The sequence below is a fragment of the Bison bison genome, unplaced genomic scaffold, assembly GCF_000754665.1.
Source record: "Bison bison bison isolate TAMUID 2011002044 unplaced genomic scaffold, Bison_UMD1.0 scf7180017864518, whole genome shotgun sequence".
NCBI classification, from domain to species: domain Eukaryota; kingdom Metazoa; phylum Chordata; class Mammalia; order Artiodactyla; family Bovidae; genus Bison; species Bison bison.
The window spans coordinates 10,296,408-10,315,359 of NW_011495071.1; the positions used below are offsets into that span (position 1 = coordinate 10,296,408).

General features: G+C 48.5%; 1 protein-coding gene across 1 annotated transcript in view; it reads left to right on the forward strand.

The window, feature by feature from the left end:
• The window catches only part of GRIK4 (glutamate receptor, ionotropic, kainate 4), a 315,486-nt gene that overhangs the window by 236,178 nt on the left and 60,356 nt on the right, over positions 1–18,952 (forward strand). The window contains exon 10 of the mRNA XM_010830486.1: positions 14,932–15,039. Within this exon, the coding sequence (XP_010828788.1) occupies positions 14,932–15,039 (108 nt within the window). The remainder of the gene's footprint in view (positions 1–14,931; positions 15,040–18,952) is intronic.

The window sequence follows — 18,952 nt, forward strand, 5'->3', positions numbered from 1 at the left end:
CTCCTTCTTCCGCCCCCAACCTCTGTCCTTCGTCCACTCCCTCATGCGCTGGTATGAGCAATTCCACTCTGCAGAGTTTCTGAGTGTGTGTGAAAATGAAAACTGGAAGTCACTGCTCTACTCCTGGGAGAATCCCCAAGATGCCTGGGGCCTGTCCAGACAAGAGCTGCTGACACCACTGTCCTCCCCCACCTAAAAGCACCCCATCTTCCTGGAGCTCCGTGAGGCCCAGCCACACGCCATCTCCCACCCACAGTCTGTGTCTGTCTGGGAGCAGCAATGGATCATCCTCAGTCCATCCCTGAAAGCTTCCTCTGCCCTCTTGCCTTCTCAGCCTTCCCCTGACTCCTGGAGGATGGGGCATGATCAGCTTCCTTCAGCCCAGATGCTTCATTAGAACCGTTAGTTCAATTGGCATCTGCCGCTCAGAGCTCAAAGCTGTGTGTTATTAGTACAACTGCTTCCCTGAGGAACTTCTCTACCCGGTGAGTTAACAGATGAAGCCAGGCACTCTCCGTGCCCTGACTGTGTTGTGTTCGTGGGCAGTAATTTTCTTGTAAAATGAAAAATCTCAAGCATGCCTGAGCTCTCTGATAAATGCTCTCCTCAGCAGCTAATTTGAAATACCTTCCATCTTCAGGAGGCGAAAGAGGGCTGTGAGGCTGAGTCTTCATGTTTACACTCTCTGTCTTGCACCCCATGCTGGTTTGATTGGGCTTCCCTGATGGCTCAGGCAGTAAAGAATCCATCTGCAATGCAAGAGACGTAGGAGACTCCCTGGGTCAGGAAGATCCCCTGGAGAAGAAAATGGCAATCCATTCCGGTCTTCTTGCCTGGGAAATCCCATGGACAGAGGAGCCTGAGGAGCTACAGTCCATGGGGTCTCAAAGAGTCGGACATGACTGAGTGTATACTGACATGCTAGTTTGATGGACTTCCAAAATGTTTAGAAGAATGTCTGTGAGATTTTTGATCATATGAAGAAAAAGAGGGAGTTGAGATGTAGGCTAAAAGAAGTCATCAAAATCAGTATTTCCATCCAAAGAGAAAAATGATATGAGCATCCTCACTGCCCTACTCAGAGAAATTTATCTTCTGAAACCCTAAGCTAGTTGAAGAGTCTTTCAGATTGCTTAAGAGCATTGCTGAGGAGAGGACCTTAGCCAGAGCCAAGTGGGATGAACCCATCTCCATTCTTGCCCTAGTGAGTACTTACTGGTCACCAAAGTCCCTGGAAAGAGTCACTGTCGATTTGTTCTCTTTGGCAGGAGGAGTGTTGAGGGCTAAGCCCAATTCCACTTCACATTCCAGAGACTGGGGATTCAGGATGGAAGTCTGGGCACATCTTTCTGAGAGCCAAACATTTGAGTGCAGATGAATACAGTTGATCCTCATTATTTGCAGATTCCATATTTGCAAATCTGTCTCCTCACTAAAATATATTTGTAACCCCAATGCAATCCTTCCCTGGTGGCTCGGTGGTAAAGAATCTGCCTGCCAATGCAGGAGATGAGGGTTTGATCTCTGGGTCAGGAAGATTCCCCTGGAAAAGGAAATGGCATCCTGCTCCAGTATTCTTGCCTGGGAAATCCCATGGACAGTGGAGCCTGGCGGGCTATAGTCCATGGGGTCACAAAAAAGTCAGACAGGACTTAGCAACTAAACAAAAGCAACAACCCCGATGTAGTGCTCATGGTGCTTTCACAGATGAGTGTGTGGCTCATGGTGCTTTCACAGATGAGTGTGTGGCTTATGGTGCTTTCACAGATGTGTGTGTGGCAGGGAAAAATTTGAGCAGGTCACCTGGCATATTCCCAGCAGGGGTCCAACAAGGCAATACTCTGCCTTCTGCTTTGGGCTCATACTATAAACAAGGATTTCTTTCATAGTCTCTGCAGCGTCACATCTTTCACCTTTTTGTGCTTTTTCTTGGTGATTTTGCTATTTAAAATGACCCCTGCACTTACTGCCAACGTGCTGTGTAGTGTTCCTAAGTGCAAGAAAGCTGCGGTGCGCCTTACAGAGAAAATACAGGCATTAGAAAAGCATTGTTCAGGCATGACGTTTAGTGCTGTTGTTCAATGTTGATGAATCAGCAGTATGTATTAAGTAAGATGTCTATCAGCAGAAACACACATACATCGAGATTATGTGTTAATTGGTTGATGGAAATGTGACCAGAGGCTCATAGGACCCTAGCCCTGTTTTTCCCTAAGGAGAAATGGTTCTGTCTCCCTAATTCAGTGTTTGTGGTAATGTTATAGAACACAACTACCATGAATTATGAGAACCAAACATGAGTTCAGCCAGGAGAGAAGGCCAGAAATGAGCAAACTCGTGAATGGCTGAAGATTTCCTACAGTGACTTTGTCTTTCTGCATTCATTACCCCCATACTCCTGTTCTCCCGTTTTCTCACAATGTCCAAGGACCTCATCTGTCCCTTCATGCCCTGGCCTTGCTCCTGATTCCCCTGATGTAGAAGTGTGATCTAGATCCCACACTCAAGGCCAAAAGGATTAATAAGACCCTCCAGACCAGTGTGCTAGTCAAATGCTTGAATTCTTGCAAAGGTGTTCTCATGAAGTAGAGTCTGTGCTTGAATCCTCCAGTGCATTCAAAGAACTCACTACTTATAGGGACAGCATATTCCATCTTAGAAAGCTGTCACCGTTAGAAAGTTTCTCCATCTATTGGGTGGAATTCTTTTTTTTTTCTGAAGCCTCTTCCTTTTGTCCTTAATTCCATTTCTTGGGTCCACACATCTCATCCATCCTTCCCATGACTGCCTTTACTTGTTCCTTCTAGAATGTGATTTCAGTCAATGTTAATGAATCAACAGTAAGTATTAAATAAGATACCTATCAGCAGAAACACACATAAATCGAGGTTATGTGTTAATTGGTTGATCAAAATGTAACTGGAGACTCATAGGAACATAACCCTGTTTTTTCCCGAGGAGAAATGGTTCAGTCTCCCTAATTTAGTGTTTGTGGCAACGTTATAACAAAACTACGATGAATAATGAGAACCAACTGTAATGAGTTCAGCCAAGAGGGAAGACATGTGCTTGGAACACACTCCAGTTAGTCTATGCTCCACTAAAAGAGTGGTGTCTGGAACAATATGCAATATTTGAGGTGTAAGTAAGTAGTGTGTGCAGCTGACTGGCTCAATAAATAGCTGTTGAATTGAATAATAATAATAATGTGTTAACATTTTGACACCATGTTGACCAGCTCTCAGACCATGCTCTCTAGTGAAAGGATGCCAGGCATGGGCTCAGAGAGAGCTGACTCCTGGCAGGTGGGAGAGCAGCCTTCCCGGCATCCTCCTCATAGCTGACCACCTGCTTCATTTTCATACCTGGGCAGCCAGGCTTCCAGTGCTCTCCTACAATCACCTTTCCAGGCCTCTTTATGTTGTACCTCTCGGGACTGTCTCTTCCTGGCGTTCCCCCAAAGCCCTTTGAAAACTATGCTGCATTATACACCTACCTGGAACTTTCAGGAATTCATGTTTGAGCTGGAAGGGGCTAGACTAGAGCCTTCTTTTATAAGTAAGATGACTAAAGAGTAAAAAGAAGGGTCTTGCCGAGAGAAAAGTTCATAATTCAATTTGACACACATTTATTGAGCACCCAGGTGCTGTCCTGGGAGCTGGAGCTCCAAAGAGGAATTTATTAATGCAATTGTCAAATATTTACTAAGTGCTGATTCCACACTGGGCATTGGGGATATGTGAGGAATAAAATAGAGTCCTATTAGTCATAGAATGGATTTTGTAGTGCAGGAAATCGACTTGAAACAAATAATTACCTAAATAATTATACAAAAAATAATTATCTAAATAATTATACAATGAGTGCTATAAAGGAGAAGTTCAGAGCTTCACGCCTGAGTCTCTGTGATGGTGAATGAGAGGTTGGGAAGGACCTGCCCAAGGGGGTGACATTCAGACGGAAGGTTGGTGGATGGCTGGGCCTTGTGAGCCCAAACAAGGGCTCCCAGAACTAGTGGTCACGAGTGGGATTCAGAGATCAGAGCCAGTTGATGGCAGAGCCATGTCAGGAATCCAGAATTCCTGATGCTTTACTTTTTCCATGAACCTGTCTGTCCCCTTCGTCAAGCTTTATTTAAATATTTATTTAAATATCCTCTTATAAATATGTGAGTCAGAAGCAAAGGCTGACTCCAGGAATGTGGAATCTCAGCCAGGAAAACTTTACAACAAATACCAATTGATAAGGAATAGCAATGAAAAGGTTTTGCAAATGTTTAACTACACATCCGCAGCCCAGGAAAATTAATATCTTGGGGGCACCACAGCGGAGTGGACCTGCCTGGGTTTAAATCTGCTGAACTATGGAACTTTGGGCAAGAAATCTAACCTCTTCGAACTTCCGTTTTTTAATCTGTAAAATGGGATGATAGTAGTACCTTCCTTATAGTGTAGTTGGGAAGATTAAATAACAAGTGTAAAGCATTTAGTCCCATATGAGGCATTCAGCACATGCTCCAAGGGCTTCGCTGATGACTCTGGTAAAGAACACACCTGCCAAGGCAGGAGATGTGAGTTCAATCCCTGGGTCGGGAAGATCCCCTGGAGAAGGAAATGGCAACCCACTCCAGTAGTCTTGCCTAGGAAATCTCATGGACAGAGGATCCTGGCTGCATGCAGTCCATGGGGCTGCAAAAGAGGTGGACACGACTTAGTGACTAAACAACAACATGCTCAAAAGTATCAGCTTGCATAATCTTCATAGTCCTGCAGTTAAAAGTGACTAAGATAGGAGTTCATTATTGCCAAAATGTGTTTTACTGAGCATCAGTTGTGTTCCAGGTACTCTGCTAGGGGCTGGCTATAGAGCAGTGAACAGGCAAAGTGTCTGAATCCCCTGTGCCAGGCCCTTTTGTCCTTTTTGAGCATCACTTGCATTTTGGTTGCAAATCCAGGACATGCATTAACACCCACCCCCACATAATTGAAGCTAAAGCTTATGAAACAGTAGTTGCCCATGCTGTGTGGATTGCACTCTGCTCTGTTCTGGATATATATTTCATTTTTAAAATGCAGGTCTTGACCCACTAAATTGATTTCCTAACCTACTAATGGGTAACAGCCACAGTGGAACAAAACACTGCCTTAGACCAACTCAGCTGAAGGCTTAATCAGCCCAGAAAGAGCTCATTTGATATGAAGCCTTCCCATCTTTCCTCAGGATTGTTTTTGATCTTTTACCTTTGCCATTTGCCACTGTTGTCCTTTGATCCTGGGTTTTTACAGTATTTTGCATGCAAGCGCATATTTTGTACTAAAAGAGTATTTTGGTTGGGAGAACGAGATCTTCAGCCAACATCAATAACTCCCTTTGTTCCCCAGATCACCCTGCTTAGGCAAGGGACCTCTGATTCAGTCTCCCATGTGAACTGAAGTTTTATGACTGGAAATACTGTATTTAAATTCTGTAAAGATTTTACTTCTTCATGCCAGGGGTTCACCATGGAGGCTTCCATTACAAATCTTTTAACTGGTCATATATCAAGGCACAGACCTATACTATAGATACTCCAAACTATAACTGAGCCTCAATTCCTCCCCTAGTGGTTCACATCAGACCGTCATTTTTCCTGCCTGTATGTTGAAATCAGTTCTCTGTACTCAAGGAGACACTAAAGCATTATTGTATGTATTCTTCCTAGTGAAAACTTCAACTTTGAACCCTGAGGCTGAGGTTAAAAAAGTGAATCGTGTGTTGTGACATCCAACCTTGGATGGGCCTAGAAAACAAGGATCTGAAAGAAAGAGCTTACGTTTGGATACGGCTTTAAACTTCTGTCACCCCTATGATTGCCTCATAACATCCCAGTAGGAGGAGAAGGGCCTTATCTTATAGGCAGCAAAATTGACTTCCCAGAGCCACATAGCACATGACAGGGTAGAACTTGACTTCTGCTCAGCTGCATTTCTACCAGCCAGACAGTAGTGCTATTAAGTTCCCATGGCTTATTATCACTCATCAAAAGCCATCACGGCTTTCCAGGTGGCGCAGTGGTAAAGAATCCATCCGCCAATGCAGGAGACAGGGAAGATGAGGGTTCGATCCTTGGATCTGGAAAATTCCCTGCAGTAAGAAATGGCAACCCACTCCAGTATCCTTGCTTGGAAAAATTCCATGTACAGAGAAGTCTGGTGGGCTACAGTCCATGGGGTTGCAAAGAATCGGACGTGACTGACTGCTGCTGCTGCTGCTGCTAAGTCTCTTCAGTCGTGTCCGACTCTGTGCGACCCCATAGACGGCAGCCCATCAGGCTTCCCCATCCCTGGGATTCTCCAGGCAAGAGCACTGGATTGGGTTGCCATTTCCTTCTCCAATGCATGCAAGTGAAAAGTGAAAGTGAAGTCGCTCAGTCGTGTCCGACTCTAGCGACCCCATAGACTGCAGCCTACCAGGCTTCTCTGTCCATGGGATTTTCCAGGCAAGAGTACTGGAGTAGGGTGCCATTGCCTTCTCCGACATAACTGACTAAGCCTGCACAAAAGCCATGACACGCACAGCTCAGTTGACAGGGAACAGTATTGCTGTACTATGGGTAGGCCAATTCATTTATTTCCGTTTTGCAGCCAAGGAAGATTCAGAGAGGTTAAGTGACTTGCTTATACATGGCAGAGGAGTTAAGAAAATGTGGGTCTTCTGGTGCCCTCCCCTTGTGAACTCCTATGCTCAGTCCCTAAGAAACTACCCTGTACCTTGATCAAGATCACTCTTGTGGACTCTTGCACAGAATCCCTTCAGGGCTGTAATCTCCAAAGAACAAGTTCACGGTGATGAAAGAGGTGTGTGGGAAGGCCCAGGACGTAAGCTCAGGGTAGCCTGCACCTGTCCTAACCCAACCAGATGGTAGAGCAGTAAATAGAACCCAAGTTTTAATTCCAGTTTCATCCCATATTAACTGTGATCCTCAGCAAGTTTGATATCTCTGAGTCTCAGTTTCATTCATTCATTTAACCGAATGAATTCATTTATTTCATGCATTCATTGTTTCAACAAAAACTTGTCTGAAGTGCTTACATTTCTCAGATGGGAATGATAACAGAGTTGTTACGCAGAATCAAGGGCATTTGTGTAATTAAATCACGTGGCTGAGTGCCCGGTGTGCAAAGGTGATCAGTAAGTGTTTGCAAACTCTTGACTCTGGAGCAGAAGAACTTGTCCAGCCTTGGGGCTACGTCAGCCTGTCTAGAAACTGGATCCTGGCAGTGCTGAGAGCAAAGAACAATCATATACACCAAATATTAAATGTTACAGAGCCGTGTGCGTACTCACGGAGGCAGGTACGGTTGTGAGGAAATCCTTCAGGGCTTTACAAATGAATCCCTTTTTACCTACTGGGGAGAGAACAAAGCGGCAAAATGACAGCCTCTAGTGATTCTAGGCAGGAGGGAGCAGGAGGGCTTGGGAGCTGGAGGCGTGTGGCTTCTCTGGGCAGGACTAAGAGCGGACCAGAGAGAAAGACAGGTAGTGAGTGATGGGCTCATTAATGAATGTATAATGACAGCCTGAGACAGATGCTCTAAAGGAAAAGAATGTGGTTCTGGGAGAAGTTTGACTTTGGGAGTTAAAAGAAAGCCTTCCTAGAGGTAGTGATTTCTAAATTGAGGCCTGAGGGGTTAACAGATATAAACTAGATCAAAGTTTGAAAAACTTCTCTTGTAAACAGGCCCAGAGGGTAAAAATTTACACTTTACAGCTTTACTGTTGTAGATGAATGTCACCACAGACGGAACAATCAATGAATGGGTGTGACTGTGTTCCAATAAAACATTATTTTCTGAAACAGGCAGCAAGCCAAATTCAACTCACAGTCTGTGGCCTGCCAACCCCTGAACTAGCCGAAATGGGGCTGCAGGCAGGGGGTCGGGCAGCAAGGAGAGTCCCAGAGAGGGAACGGCAGGCACAAGAGACCCTGACAGGAAGTTTATTGCACTTGAACTGAAAGTTTTGCCTGGAGCAAAGATAAGGCCAGGAAAGAGGGTATGAGAAGAACATGGAGGGTGGGCAGAGGCCAGGCCTTCTAGGGCCCGGTGGGTGTGGAGGGCTTAGTATGAAGGACCCTGGTCTTTATCCTTAAGAGTTGAAGGGTCTCAGCAGGGGCCAGTGTGACCATAGTTGAGGCTTTGTAGAGATGGCTGGCTGCTGCCAAGTGTCTAACAGAACAAACAGAGGCCCTGGAGGTTCCCGGTCCTAGCCAAGTTCATTGGGAGCTTGGATGAGGATGGAAGCCGGCAAGTATGAGACTTGGAGAAATTAAGTGACTTGCCCTGTGGTCACGGTGCTGGGATGCTAATGCAGATCTCCAGACTCCACACCAGCACTTTCAGAAAGCATCAGGGGACACCTGAGGTCAGGGCTCCTGGACAAGCATTTCCCACGATGCCTTGCTGAGGGAGTGACCAGCTTGCTTATGCTGACCCGGGGTCACGCAGCAGACCAAAAGCAGGTCTCTGACACTCATTCAAGTGTACGGCAGTCGCCTCTCCGAGGGACTGTGGGCTGCCCTTATCAGTGTCACAGAGTCTGTTCGCTAAAGGCCCTAGGCCCCATCAGACCTTATCTCTGCTTTTTGTACAGGAGTTCTTTAAAGCTTGGTCCCTTGGTTGCTCAGCCAGGGATCTTAAATACAGCTGCAGAAAGGACAGAGCCTCTTCGAGACAGCTGTCCTGATAGCAGTCAGAAATGACAGTTCACCATTAGAAAAGAGATACTACGAAAAGCAGACAAATTAACTTATGAAAACACAGAAATGAGGGTGAGAGGCCACCACATTTCAGAAACCGATAAGCAGCGCTGTATCACAGGACAGGGTAATAATTGGCTTCGAAAGGATGACACTGCATTAAGGTAAAGACATGCACTCTGTTTAAGAGGACAGCAGAAAGTATTAATATAATTCCCTTGTAAAGAATTTTGGGAAATAATACTTTCAGATAAATAATTAAAATCCCCCCCCCAATTTTAGTGCTTAACAGAGCAAGATTATTATTAATTTATACGGATTCTTTGTCCTTTGGGGAAATTGGGTGAATGATACTTTCTGTGCACATGCGGACACATCCCATATCATATTTGGGGATATCCCATAATACCCCGTGATATCCCATATCATACCGATTTTCATATTTGACAAAGTACTTCTAGTTCCTTCAAAGAGCATAGAATCAGTAATGAGAAGGGATATACTTTTTTTTTTTTAATATCATGATCTTAATAAAGCAGCACATTGGCCTTGTTTTGAATCCTGTTTTTTCTCCATGTATCAGCTCTGGGATTCAGGTAAATTATTACCTTGTGCAGAGGTCACTTTCCTTACTCATAAGTAGGGTGGCAGTGAGATTCCTAGACATAAATGGGCACCCATCCCAGGACCTGTGAGCCTGGTGGCACCAGGGATGTCCTAGAACCAGCTTACCCAGCTAGCAAGAGCTCCCCCGCTCCCCAGTTTTACACTTCTCTTCCCAACTCAGTGTCCCATGATTACATGTTAGCAGCTTGAAATCAGCCTCAGTGGGAGTGTTTACGTCAATGAAATGGACAAAGAAGACCTTGGTTTATTTATTTGGCTATGCCAGGTCTTAGTTGCAGTATGCAGGATCAAGTTCCCTGACCAGGGATCAAACCCATGCCCCCTGCAGACCTCCAGGCTCCTCTGTCCATGGTATTCTCCAGGCAAGAGTACTGGAGTGAGCTGCCATGCCCTCCTCCAGGGGATATTCCTGACCCAGGGATCAAACCCAGGTCTCCTGTATCGCAGGCAGATTCTTTACCATCTGAGCCACCAGGGAGACCCTGGTCTAATCTCATAACCCAAAGTCTACAGTGCAAAGTGTGGGGTGCAGAAGAGACCCCACCTTCTGTCTCAAACAATGACATTACAAATTAAATGGATGCTTACCTAGCACTCTGCGCATGTATTATCTCCTTTAATCTCCTCATGAACCCTTAGGAGGTAATCATTACTATTTTAACACCCATTTTATAGATGAGGGAAACAGGCTCAGAAGGATTAAGTAACTCACCCAGAGTCACACAGCTTGGAAGTGAAAGGTTGTTGTTGAATCACGCGAATACACCAGGATTCTTGGCCCCCGGAGGAGAAGAATTCAATCCGGAGCCAGAGACGAGGCTTGATCGCTCAGAGCTTTTGTGTAATGAAGTTTTATTAAAGAATAAAGGAGATAGAGAAAGCTTGTGACATAGGCATCAGAAGGGGGCATAAAGAGTACCTGCTTGCTAGTGTTAACAATGAAGTTATATAATCCAAAGAATATCTGCAGGTTGTAAAGACCTCATCAGACCTACTCCCATAATTTACATTTTAAGATAATACTGTCCTCAGGCAGGATACATCCTTGTAAAGACCAGGTCTACTCCCATAATTTACATTTTAAGATAACAGAAGGTTTAATCCAAAGACTGTCCTTAGGCAGGATACATTATTGTTATATAATCCTAAGGAATGTGGAGAAAGAAAAAAAAGTTTGTCCTTTCTTCCTCCTTGAGAATTCCAGACCCCTCTCTCCTTGGGGACCCCTAGACTCCCTATCAACCTGCCTAGGAAATGACTCTCTCAGAAGCAGAGAAGTCAAGTTCAACTCAGGTCCTCTAACACTGGGGCTGTTGCACGCATAGTGCAGACTGTGGGGTGCTCAGTGGTGAGTGGAGGCTGGAATCAGCATGCCCAGCTGTGCACCTGCTGGACTACATCGGCCCAGGGGGGTGTCATTTTCCTACCTGCCTGAAGGTGCTGTATAGGTTTGCAGTGGTGGTGTCCAAGTCCAAACCCTCTCCTCCCTTCCCTGCAACTCCTGGGATCTCTAGTGGGAAAGTAGAGCAAGTGGGAGAGAGAGAAAGTGCAAAGAGAGGGCCCCAGGAAGACATTATTTGCAGCATAATCAAGCTGGCACATGTGGACATGTGGAAGAAGCTTACAAAGCAGCTGTTCCTGCAGAAGGTTTGGGGCAGGTGTCAGTGGGGTGGAGCAAGGGAGTTTGGCTGGAGGCAGAGCCGCAGATTGTCAGTGATGAGAGCTGTAGCTCCTGCCCACCCCTGGCATGTGTCTGGCATGGAAGGTGCCCAGTGGGTGGGGCAATTAGCCTGTATCCCAGGGCGCCTGGCTCTGCCTCTCGCTCTCCCTCCCACTGCCTTTCTGCAATTAGATTGCTCTGGGTAGTAGCTGCCAAGCCGCTTTGTTGGATCTGATGAGTTTATTAATTTCTTGGGGGCTAATGGGAGTGTTGGGGGGAGATTCATTTCCTGACTGGAGCTTGGGGGCTAATTCATCTCCTGGCCATGTCCCCAGAGGTGGGAGGTGGCAGGGGACATGGCTCAGGCTGTCAGATCTGGCTCTGGGTAAATCATTTATATCCCTAGGTTTTGTGCGAACCTATCTCATGGCTTGGGTCAGACAGGGAGTCCAGGGCTGGGGCAGGCGGTTAGTGAGCACTGGGTGCCCTGAGATCAGTGAGGGTGCGGAACTGGCAGGGGGTGAGGCGTTGCTGGTCCTGTGAAGTGCGTGCTTAGGGGACAGGACTCTGAGAAGTTCAGTCCTGTCCCAAACATCCAGATGCTGACATCCGGACTAATTGTTTTGAGGTCCTTCTGTTCAAATCTGGCCCTTCTGATCCTAGGAGGTTGCCAGGAGCCAGTTCTAGCCATCTTGAAGATAGGGAAGCAGACTCATTTCACTTGCTTTTGTGGATATAAAAACCCAGGAAAGAAAAAAGCTGTGTCCCGGGTTCTTGCTGTATGGCTGAGGCTCCTTTGAGCCTTTCCTCTGGTTGGCCAGGCTGCTTACATAGAGGACACATTAGCATCCCCAGCCCAGAGACAGCAGTGGACACAGGAAGGGTCTTGGATTCAGGAGTCAGACAGCTCTGGGTTCAAGACCATGCACCACCTGCTAACTAAGTGACTTTGTTGTTGTTTAGTCACTAAACTGTGTCTGACTCTTTGCAACCCCGTGGACTATAGCCCACCAGGCTCCTCTGTCCATGGACTTCCCAGGCAAGAATACTGGAGTGCCTTGCCATTTCCTTCTCCAGGGGATCATCTGACTCAGGGATTGAACCCACATCTCCTACATTGCCTGGCAAGTTCTTAACCACGGAGCCACCACCTTAGGCAGGTCATTAAACCTCTGCGCTCTAGTTTCCTTGTAAATAAAATGAACGCGCTGTCACTGCTCCACAAGGTTGCTGGGAAAATTCAACCAGCTGATGGAGCTCATTCAGCACAAGAGGTGTCTGGTAACTCTTGTTCCCTTTCCCCCTTCACTTCTTGCGGCTCATCTCTCATCCTCCCCGACTCTCCCCAGCAGAGAGAGGGGCGGAGGCCAGGTAGCTCAGGCTGTACCCTGACCTGGCTGATCCCTCCAGGGGGCACTCCAGGCTCCTGCTCTTGCCTCACCAACAGGAACACTCAGCATGTGAGAGATGATGGTTTCCTCTGCTTCTAGGTACCAGTCCCTGAGCAGGAAACTGGGGGCTGAGCCTGAACAAGCCAGTCCCTCCCCCCGCAGACTAGCGGGGGAGATGGACATGTAAGCCGAACATGCGGTAGGACGCTGGAAGAGCCAGACAGGAGGCCACAAAGGCATCCTTGGCAAGGCGATCTGGGGCTAAGAGCACAGGGATTAAAGCTCAGGTGTCTCAGCTGATGGCGAGGTTTCCTCAGGCAAGTTGCTGGGTGGGCTCTTTTATCTTGGCCTCAGTTTCTTTATCTAGACGAGGCTTCCCATGTGGATATGCAGGAGATGCTGCTTGTAAACTAAAATGATCAGGAACTCGCGCGGCACCTATCTGCCTTTGTAGAGGCGGAGACACCAGTGGCATCCTTGCTGAAGCTTGGAGAGGGGTTTTTGGTCATCTCTCCTTTTTCAAAAAAAGGTTTTTTTCTCTTTTGTTTATTTGTGTATTTATTTCTGGTTGTGCTGGGTCTTTGTTGCTCCGAACAGAATTTCTCTAGTTGCAGCGATCGGGGGCTCCTCTTCATTACGGCGTGTGGGCTTCCCATTGTGGTGGCTTCTCTTGCTGCAGAGGACAGGCTCTTGGTGCACAGGTTCAGTAGTTGCTGCACGTGGGCTCAGTGGTCGCAGCTTGCAGGCTCAGTAGTAGGCTCAGTAGTTGTGCTGCAAGGGCTTAGTCGCCCCACAGCATGTGGGATCTTCCAGGACCAGGGATCGAACTGGTGTCCCCCATATTGCAGGGCAGATTCTTAACCACTGGACCACCAGGCAAGCCCCCATCTCTCCTTTGACAGATGAAAAGCACACTTGGAGAGAGCATCGGAGCTCTTGCTGGAACTGGAGGTTTCCCGCCTGGCCCTCCCCTCTTTAAGCTCCAGACCACGATGTCAGAGAGATGGTTCCTGCTCCCCGTGACTGTCAGCCTTCTGGGGGTGGGTCCAGAGCCAAAGCTGAGACGAGTCTTTTCTGTGGTTGGAGCTTCCACAAGAGGAATCCAGAACCCAGCTCTGGCGGGTGGAGCCATGTGGCATCCATGGAACCTGTGAGAATTTTCCAGGGAAGCTGCTGCCAGTGCCTGGAGACGCCTGGCAAAGGCAGACGTGTGCATTTCATTGGGTTTCTAGCCAGCTGCCAGCCGACTCTCCTGGCTGCCCACCTCTAACACCCAGCAAAAAAATGGTTTGCCAGGGGATCCAGCTAGTGGAAAGATACTGGTAGTACAAACACGTATGTGTAGCTTTAAAAAGGGTCCCACTGGGAAAACAAACAAATTCTCTAAAAACCCAATGATGCTGAATTTCGATTTAGGTGATTTTCTTAGAAAGTGGAACTAAGTGGAACTGGTGGAACTAAGTTATGGATTTTTTTCCCCCTCTCTAGTCAAGACAATGAAGAGGAAGGCAACTAGCAGGTATTGAGTTTCAGCTTAAATCCATTCTCACAATGACCCCAGGAGGTTTGTATTATTCCCATTTCACAGATGAGGAAATGTGTTCAGAGAAGTTCAGTCACTTCCGGGGTGATGCAGTTGAGATCTGAGGTCCTGGGTCTGGCTGAATAATGTAACATCAAACTGGCGTTTGCGTGATTTCCATTTGTTCTGGGAAGGCAGGGCAAACGTTGCCACCCCCATTTAGAGCTGGGGAAACGGAGACTGGGAAAGATTCAGGTAACCCGCCAAGGTTCTCACAGTCAGCAAGTGACTCCACCAAAACTAGAGCCTGGCTCTTCCCTTTTATGGTCCATGTATCCACTGAGCCATTCGGCGGGCATTTATTGAAGAGCTGAGTAAATGCCACGTGGTGGCCACGCTGGTTCTTGTTTAGATGATGAGGCTTCCTGAAGGCAGGGTAGAGCGAAAGAGCTGTGCAGCTCAGTCCTGCCTCCAGTTAATACAATTCCCCCAGCTCCCCATCCTTCTGGGTGAGAGAGCGTCTGTGAACTACATTCCATTTGTGATTTCTTTTTTCTGTTTTTAGTTTTAATAGGAGTATAGTTGCTTTACAATGTTGAGTTCATTTCTGCTGTACAGCAAAGTGAATCAGCCATATGCATACGTGTGTACCTCTAACTTCTCTTTTTTGGATTTCCTTCCCATTTAGGTCACCTCCATTCCTGATTTCTTTTCCCATTTTCTTCTCCACCTCTCTCTTAAGTCTTGCTTTCCTTCACAGTCTCCCTACCCTTCCCTAACCCCCCGAACCCTAGTAGCCCCGTCCCAGTTCAGCCCCTCTGCTCCATACTCTGTGTGGCTCCCTCCTTCTGTGACTTAACCGTAGCCCCACTAGAGGCAGGGGACAGGCCTCTCAACTCCCCCAGCCCTGGAGTCTCATGGGATCTCAGCACCCCAGCTCCCCAGCCTCCACCTCCCCCCAGCCCTTCCCAGCCTCTCTCCTTGGTCTCCTCAGATTGGCCAGTGGCATGTGGCAGACGGCCTCAGCATGGACAGCCGCCTGTACGCCTCCAACATCTCTGACAGCCTCTTCAACACCACCCTGGTCGTCACCACCATCCTGGTAAGCGGGTGCCCCTAGGGCTTCCCAGCTGCTGCTCCCCGGGGTGCCTCCTCCTTCTTGCAGCCTCCCCAGGAACAGAAGATGGGAGCTCTAATCACAGCACCGAGGCCAATTTATGACAGTGTAATTAAACTCAAGTTGCTGCTTCATATGGAAATGATATCTGATGAGTTCCAAGGCAGCTGGGGAAGCGGGATGGGGTGGCGAGACGGCAGTTTGTGGATGTCTCTAATGGGGGCACCCCAACAACCGGGGCATCTGTGCACGGCCAAGGGCAGGGCACCTTAAGACACAGTGGGGAGAAGTCCACCAGGGTGGCCCCTACTCTTTCACGGCAGCCTGCTTTGCTTGGTGCCTACGTGTACAAATCGCACCCCTGACAGTGGACACCGGAACTCAGTGGGTTTTTATGGCCTGTGATTTCTTCATTTCCAAACGATCAAAGGAAAGTTCTCAATCTACAGAGGAAGGGACCATCTGCCTTTTTTATTTGATCCAATTCTCTTCGATGATTACCCAGCCCTTCCCGCTGTGTGTCAGGCACTGTGTTCATTCCTGGGGACACGAAGATGAGTAAGACTCAGTCTCTGTCCTCAAAGAGGCTGTAATTTAGTAGATGGCACGAGTCAAGTATATTCATAGCCAAAGTCATTTACTTCTCCCCTCCCCCCGCCTACAACGACATCATGTTTTTAAAGATTTGTCAATTAAACCAACTGCATATTTTAAGTAATAATGAGTTTCCCCCCTTCCTCCACCTCCTTTTAACTAATCAAAAGCCTACTTCCCTGTCTGGCCCAGCGTCTTATCAGCAAGAGATAACCAGTGTGGCTGCACTGATGTAATTCCAGCTCCAAACAGACCCAACTATTAGTGAGTCTGTTCAGCCTTATCATTGCTAACTGTGCAAAGTCTGGAAATGTGTCCGTTAAGAAAAGGACCTTCTTTTGAAAGATTAGGCTTTCAAGATAATGAAAACCTCCATCACTATGTTCATAAACTCCGGGGGCCCAGGAGCCCTGGACTGGAATAACTGATCTCCTGTGAGCAGAGCAGGAAAAAAGCCAAGAAATAGGCTCATGTCTAGCACTGCGGGGTTTGAAGGAAGGAGAGGTCCCATCCCAGCAAAGCGATGGTCAGCAAAGCCTTTCAAGAAGAGGGACCTTGAGGATGGGCCTCAAAAGACAGCAAGAGATAAGGAGGGAGAAGTGGACGAAGGAGAGCCTTGTTGGGCACTCAGGAAACGCAGGAAAGGGCAGGTTGCTAGGACATGGGCATAGGTAGAGAGGGAAGGCCTGAGGCTGGAAAAGTGGGTTGGGTCCACAACGCTCAGGGACTTGAATGCCAGCTCATGGGTTTTCCCTTCACGTGGTACGAGACAGGGGTCACTAAATACTTGCATTCATTCACCGAGTATCTGGGGGGCATGCCTGTGTTCTGGGCTCAGTTCTAGGTGCTAGGGTATAGACAGAGCTGGGGAAGGGGGTGGGGTGCTGGCCTCACTAAGAAGGGCAGATCTGAGCAGAGACCTTAAGGGGGTGAGGTGACACGTGGTGGTCTGGGAGGAACATTCCAGGCAGAGGGAATAGTCACAGCAAAGGACGGAGAGGCAATTCCAGCTCACAGAGTTTTTGCCACCCCCGTCTCAGCTCAACCTTAGCTCATCCAAAGCAGTGTGAAAACGTCAGCAGGATGAGGGGGTGATGGTGTCACCTAGACCCCCAGATCTGGGCATGCCTGGCCGAGCTGGGGCCACACTGAGCAACAGTCCTGGCTGAGGGGGACTTTCTCTGCCTCTGAAGGGCTTCCTGAGTCCGTGCCCTGCTGCCCATCCTCAAGCACATATCCCAGTTCCTGCTGACCATTTGGAAGAGAGCCTTGGCAAATGGTCTTCCTGATGGTTTATCCCTTAAAACTCAGCACATAGTCCTGTTGTGTCCTGCTCTTGACAGGGTGCAGTTGGAACTTGTGATTTATTGGTTAGCACCAGCTAATGCACAGAATTGTTGTTTAGTCACTGAGTCATATCCAACTCTTTGTGATCCCATGGACTGTGGCCTGCCAGGCTCCTCTGTCCATGGGGATTCTCCAGGCAAGAATACTGGAGCGGGTTGCCATGCCTTCCTCCAGAGGAATACACTGAATTAGCTGCAGCAAATACCCCACCTTGTGTCAGAACCCAGGTTAAGCTTTTTGCCCGCATCACTATCTTCCGTTCTCCCAACGCCCCTGCGAGGACGGGGCCCCAGGCCAGCACTCAGCCCCTACACTTTCCAAAATGCCTGTGACTCCTCCCTCTAACATTGGCCTTGTGTTTATTCACTCTAAATATGCCAGTGGATTTTAAATTAACTAAAGAGTGCTCAGGGAGAAGAACTTTGTGAAACTCCTTGGGGTCATTAAAGATACCCTAGGAGGTTGCCTTCCAACCCAGACATGGAAACTCCCCAGCTATGCACTTTTTACCCACACAATCCGCAGGTGCTGAACACTGGAGCCAGGTGGGGACACCATGAGGAGTCAGGCCCAGGCCCACGTACATCCTGCCTGGGAGGCAGCAGGTGTAGGAAGATGGAGGGTGTGAGTGTGGGACCCTGGCTGGGAGCACAGTAGGAATTCTCAATGGGACCCCAAGGGCAGTGTTGCATTAGGTTAAACAGAAGGACGGAGAAGAGCCCTTGAGCCAAGGACGGCGTGTATGGAAGGCGGGGAGCCTGGCTGCGTCTCATTGACAGGACAGTGCACTTGATCATGAACCAGAATCACATCACCTTCAACTCAGAGGTCCCTCCCCCTGGCACGGAACCTCCTGCCTTCCCCTCTTCTGCTTCACACTGCTCTCGCCCTTCCTCCGCTCATGACCTCTGATTTTCCCCAGCCCAGAGGCCCCTTCCAGCCTGAGCTCAACAAACCAGCATTTCAGCACTTTCCTCTCTTGGCTTCTAGAACTGTCTCCACCGTGATGCTCAGCCATCTCACCTCCTGCCTGTCTCTGAATCCACCTCTCCTTCCAAGTCCTGCTCCCAGCTGCCCCTCTGCATTCAGCCTCCTGACTCAGCTGGACCTGGGCAACCCCAGGCTCCTCTCTGTCACCCCCATCGTATCCCCTGAGCAAACCTCTCCAGAGGAGCCAAGCCTTCCCTCCTGCCCCAGGGCGACTCTGGTGCACTCCTTGCCTCTGCCCTCCTCCCTTCTTCTCTGAACCCGCTGACCCTGGCCCTCCTCTCCATCCTCAGGTCCACTTCCCGGACTCAAGTTCACCTTGACTCTGGCCCTCCTGGGACTTTGCTGCCCCGACTTGCACTTCTCTTTCTTCCTTCTCTATCTTGCCTTTTCTAGGGATCCCTCCCTTTCCACCTGCCTGTATACTCTTGTCCCTCCCATCCTAAGACCACCTCTCCTTCACCCTGCTGCCCTTGGACTACCCTCCAGTTTAGGGGATCATCCATTAAGGGGTCGGTGGTCGCCATTGCTGGTAGAGCGGAAGTGAAGTTTGGAGAGAGACGTGACTGGGAGCGGCTGGGTGGAGAAGCGCTCTGCCGGCTGGTCCTTATCTCCTAGCCTCCCAACAACCCCGGCCCTCCCCTGTGCACCTCTCATTCACTCCCATCCCTGCAGGGTCTGCCATCACCTCCCCCCAACACCCCCAGTCTGCCTTCGAACATCTCCAGTGACATATGGCCCGCTTACCCTTTCACAGCCCTGCTTCCTCTCTGGGTGGGAATGCCTGCCTTCTTCTGCTTGAAACCCCCACCTCCTTGACCTTCATGACCACATTTTCCTGATTTTTGGCTTTTCTGGCTGCTTCTGCTTTGTCCTGCTCTGTGGCTGCTCTTCATTCACCCCTACCCCCGGATTAGGTCTTATCCCTCTGCTGTCCTTCCCCCTCCATAGTCTCCCATTTCCTGCCACC